General features: G+C 44.0%; 1 protein-coding gene across 1 annotated transcript in view; it reads left to right on the plus strand.

Annotated features, from left to right (window-relative positions):
- Positions 1–699: 699 nt before the first annotated feature.
- The window catches only part of tmprss15 (transmembrane serine protease 15), a gene marked incomplete at both ends in the record, with an annotated part of 18,890 nt that continues 14,589 nt past the window's right edge, over positions 700–5,000 (plus strand). The window contains 4 exons of the mRNA XM_080847548.1: positions 700–801; positions 1,963–2,125; positions 2,772–2,841; positions 3,653–3,759. Coding sequence (XP_080703674.1) covers positions 700–801; positions 1,963–2,125; positions 2,772–2,841; positions 3,653–3,759 — 442 coding nt within the window. The remainder of the gene's footprint in view (positions 802–1,962; positions 2,126–2,771; positions 2,842–3,652; positions 3,760–5,000) is intronic.

Here is a 5,000-nt window from a genome sequence, read left to right on the forward strand (position 1 = left end):
GGCTTCTTCTTTTTTTAACCTCAGTCTCTGTCTTGTGCCGCCACATTTCTGCCTTTCGCAAAGGGCTAAAAAAAAAAACCTTGAGTCTAAATGTATAGAAATGTCCCACTTCCAGAAATCCTGACTGTTTTGTAAACAGCCCCCTCCCTTACCCAGACAACTGAGAAAAGAAACCCATGTCCAGATTGGAGTCTTTGTGTGTCAATCTTTTTTGCATCTGTTTTGGAACAGAGTGTTTTACCTAATGAACAGTTACTTGAGATAAAATACACCAGAAGTTTATACCTGTAAAGTGATTTTAATCACTAACCAGTACAATAGTAGCCTACACTAGTTACTTCAAACTGAGGGACGCTTTTAGCTTATGAATGTTCAACTGAATATGACTCAGAAAAGCAACATACACCCATTCCAGCAAATGGAGACAATTAAGTCACTTTACACAAGAGGCTACTTATGGTATGGTTATTGTAAAAATATAAACACTGGTGCTTTTGGAGAATCTGGAAACCTACAAAGACCTCACGAAAAAAGAAAATCAATCAGCGCCCTCTGGCGATGCAATAGTGCTACGGCACCGTCGCAACAGCCCCTGTTATTTTTACGACAATCAATGGCATCATTTGCCCAGACAACAGCGTATACGAAACCTAAGAATATCGCCACAAGTATTTCATTTTTAGATTTCTGACACGCTGCATGGCGATGCCAAGTGATGGTACCGATGCCAACAGGACTGTTTTTGTTGGAAATTTAGACCCTCTCGTAAAGGAGGAGATTCTATATGAGCTGTTTCTGCAGGTAGGTAGCTCCATCTTCAAACTCGAGTTGTCACATTTCCGTTGAATACTTTAACCTATGAGTGGCTGTCTGACAATGACATTTAACTTTTGACAAAAATAAGCATGATGTCAAATTCGGTTGCCCTTAGATCGAAAAGAAGACTAGTTTGACTTGCACCGGTTAGGTGAGAGATAGTGTGTGTCAGGTGCTAAAATTGCAGCCTGTTCTAAAGTGTATCGTTAGTTTTTGGAGGTACAGTGGCAAGCAAAGATGTGGGCACCCCAGGTCAAATGTTCTGTTGCTGTGAATAGTTAAGTGAGCAGAAGATTAACTGATCTTCAAAAGGCAGGAAGTTAAAGATTAAACATTTGTTTCAACATTTTAAGCAAGATAAGTGAGTTAATTTTGTTTTGTACAATCTTAGAAAAAAAAGGAAAGGAGACCCCTACAACAGTTTGGGCAGTGGGCACCCCAAAAGATTTGCTCTCTCAGATAACTTACCTTCTCGACCTTAATTAGCTTGTGAGGGCTGAGAGCTAGCTTGTTCACGATCACCATTAGGAAAGGCCAGGTGATGCAAATGTCAAATCTTTATAAATACTCTGACTCCGCAAACCTTGTCCCAACAATCAGAATCCATGGGCCTTAGACCGGAGGGGGCCACACTTGTGCATGTCACTATATCTTACAATGTGTCCATTACAGTTTGGCTTTGAGCGGTTTAAAAAAAAAAAAAAAATGCATGAGCAATTCTTTGATTACATTTTTTTTATACTTATTTTCTACATACCTTAGTTCATCATCATCATCATCATTATCATCGACTTCATCAAAATGCCTTTCACCTGTGCTGTTGTGGGATACCTAATCCAGAATACACCTTCCCCTTCAAAAAATTAAACTAATCTCATTGGTTATTGGTATGGTATGCTATGGAACCTATGCACCTGGCATTAATCATAGCCTCCCCTGCTGTGTGAGTCCGCGAAACATGAAACAACTGATTTATTGCTTCTAATCAAAAATTAATTAATTCAAAAATGAAGTTGACTGATTGTTAAAGAAATTGGTCTATGAATGAACCTTTCCCACTTCAGTATGTCTGTGTGGTGGAAGCTGTGTGACTTGGTGACATGGTGCACGTGGTGATTGACACACGTTGTCCCTCCTGTCCTCTAGGCGGGGCCGGTGAGGCGGGTGACCATGGCCCGAGACCGCGAAGGCCGTCGGAGGCCATTTGGGTTTGTGCTGTACAAACACGCGGAGGCTGTGCCTTACGCCATCGGCCTCTTGAACGGGATCTGTCTGTACGGGCGGCCCCTGAAACTGGGCTTCAGCACCGGTGAGCTCCCCCACAGCACCTCCTCACGTGAACACCCACAGCACCTCCTCACGTGAACACCCACAGCACCTCCTCACGTGAACACCCACAGCACCTCCTCACGTGAACACCCACAGCACCTCCTCACGTGAACACCCACAGCACCTCCTCACGTGAACACCCACAGCACCTCCTCATGTGAACACCCACAGCACAACCTCACGTGAACACCCACAGCACCTTCTCACGTGAACACCCACAGCACCTCCTCACGTGAACACCCACAGCACCTTCTCACGTGAACACCCACAGCACCTCCTCACGTGAACACCCACAGCACCTCCTCACGTGAACACCCACAGCACCTTCTCACGTGAACACCCACAGCACCTCCTCACGTGAACACCTACAGGCTGTCACCCCTACCCACAGGAGGCACACTACTGGCATGCCGTTTTCACACCATTTGTGCGACTTTCAGAAAGCACCCTTTCAGATTAGTTAATGACTTCTGAAAAGGTGTGTAACTTCTCACAGTTCTGAAAGACCCTTAGATTGTAGAATTTTAGAATTTAAAAAGTTGTTTCTCAGTGCAAACAGTTCTGAAAACCTATCTTATAAAAATGCTGCGTAAATCACTTTTTGCCGTGGTGTCCTTCTCTATCAGGAAGCAGCCAAGACACTGGGGGGAGCTTTGGATCTCCAGGCACTGAGGATAGAGGACCCAACGCAGTCAGGTAAGGCACATCTCTTATCATGGTCTCATACCTGCCTGTCACCTGTCGGTCTGTCTATTTGTCTGCCTTTCTATATGTCAGTTTAGTTCCTATGTCTGTCTGTCTATTTGTCTGCCTTTCTATAACTTAGTTTAGTTCCTATGTCTGTCTGTCTATTTGTCTGCCTTTCTTTAACTTAGTTTAGTTCCTATGTCTGTCTGTCTATTTGTCTGCCTTTCTATAACTCAGTTTTTTGTTGCTGCAGAGGCATATAATCTGCCTGCTCACTTGATGTTCATGATTAAGTGTAGTAAAGTGTAGGTAACACTAGAGGGCGCTCATTTAACAGTTTCATGTTTGGATGTTCCATGTGCCAGTATTTGATGAAGTGTGTGTGTCTGTGTGATCCTCACAGGAGAGGAGTGTGTCCCCAGGATTCTCCCATCTTTAACTTCAGTGGCTTCATTCCCCATGGGGACTGCAGATCTCAAGACCAGATCAGTTGGAGGAGCAATGTGAGGGCACTTATTGACATATCATTCAGAATAAGAGAAAAATTATATATACTGTATATAATTCATAATTAGATTGGATGGGATGTGTATGTTTGCAAGTGTGTGTCTGTGGACATATACCTCTATGTATGTGTATGTGCATTTATCTCTGTGTGTGTGTGTGTGTGTGTGTGTGTGTGTGTGTGTGTGTGTGTGTGTACATTTATCTGTGTGTGTGTGTGTGTGTGTGTGTGTGTGTGTGTGTGTGTTATAGGTCTGCAACTGGCCTCCCTGTCAGTTGCCCCCTCTCACCCCTCTCACCCCTCTGCCCCACCAAGTTGCCCCTCACCCCTTCCCTGGTTTCTTCACCTCCACCCCTCTCCAGCCCTGGCCGGGGCCTCTGGGGGGCTTTTGGACCCCGCCTCTGACCCCGCACCCCTCGCTAGTACCCCCTCCACAGGAGAGGGAGAGAGAGGAACCCCCGCCACCCCCAAAGGAGAGAGAGATGGAAAGAGAGAGGAATAGAGAGAAGCTCCCAGTGCCACCACAAAAACAAGCAACGGAACGAGAGAAGGAGAAGGAGAAAGAGAAGGAGAGGGAGAAGGAGATGAAACGAAACAAACACAAGAGGATGAGGAATAGGAAGCACCGGCGTCAAAGCAGACAGAAGACATAGGTCTTGCACACACACTCACGCAAACATATATACATAAATACATACGTACGGCACACACACACACCCACCTTCATGTGCATAGATACATATCCATATCCAACCATGTGCACACACAGACACACACGTTGGACCCTTAGCTCCTGTTGTGTCCATCCTGCTGAGTGTCTTATGCCTAGCCTGCAGCCAGCTGGTGGCTATTCTGTGTCATCGGTCAGCCTTCCGCTCGGTGATCCTGCACTTTATCTACAAACAGACAGAGGGCTGATGGAGAGCAAAAGAGAGAATATGGTGTTATTTAAATGTTATCTTATTGTCTGACTGACGTCTTTTGTTTTGAATATGTCTTAAACACCCTTCCGGCGAGGGTTAGAAACAGTATTTATATTTAGCATTATTTGCAAGCAGACTCAAAGACAAGGTTGTGCTTAAACCTTCCATTTCTTTATCTTTAAGTTGAAACTGCACTTTGTAATATTGTTCATATGACATATTTATACTATATATATTCTACTGTTTGATGTCAGTTGTTTATTTGTTTGTATTTAACTTTTATGTTGTTTACAGCCCAATCTGATTGCACATTGCCTTAAAATAAATGCACCTACAGAACCAACCCATTTTGTCCTGTCTGTCTCTCAGGTTCTGTCTGTCTCACCAGTCCAAGTGTTAGTCAGTGAGGGGACATGTATGTTGTTCTCATAACAGGAGGCCTCTAATGTACATACTTAGTGGGGTTGTAAGCTGTGTTGAATATGTGCACTTGATGTGTAGTGTAGTGTTTTGCATCACTGAGTGTACCTGAAACAGTGTGTACCTGAAACAAGTGCCCTTGCCCAAGAGTCTTGCATAACTGCAAGGCCAATACCGTTTAAACAAGCACTGATATAATATTCATAGTTTGGAGGGGTGTAAGGGCAGACCAGAAAATATGTTTGTTTGGAAAAAATATGCCTTGAAAGTGCCTTCAATATGTATTTGTCTCTGATGGTGTGTGTGTATGTAGTCAATTT

The sequence above is a fragment of the Sprattus sprattus genome (genome assembly GCF_963457725.1).
Source record: "Sprattus sprattus genome assembly, chromosome: 11".
In the NCBI taxonomy this organism is placed as follows: domain Eukaryota; kingdom Metazoa; phylum Chordata; class Actinopteri; order Clupeiformes; family Clupeidae; genus Sprattus; species Sprattus sprattus.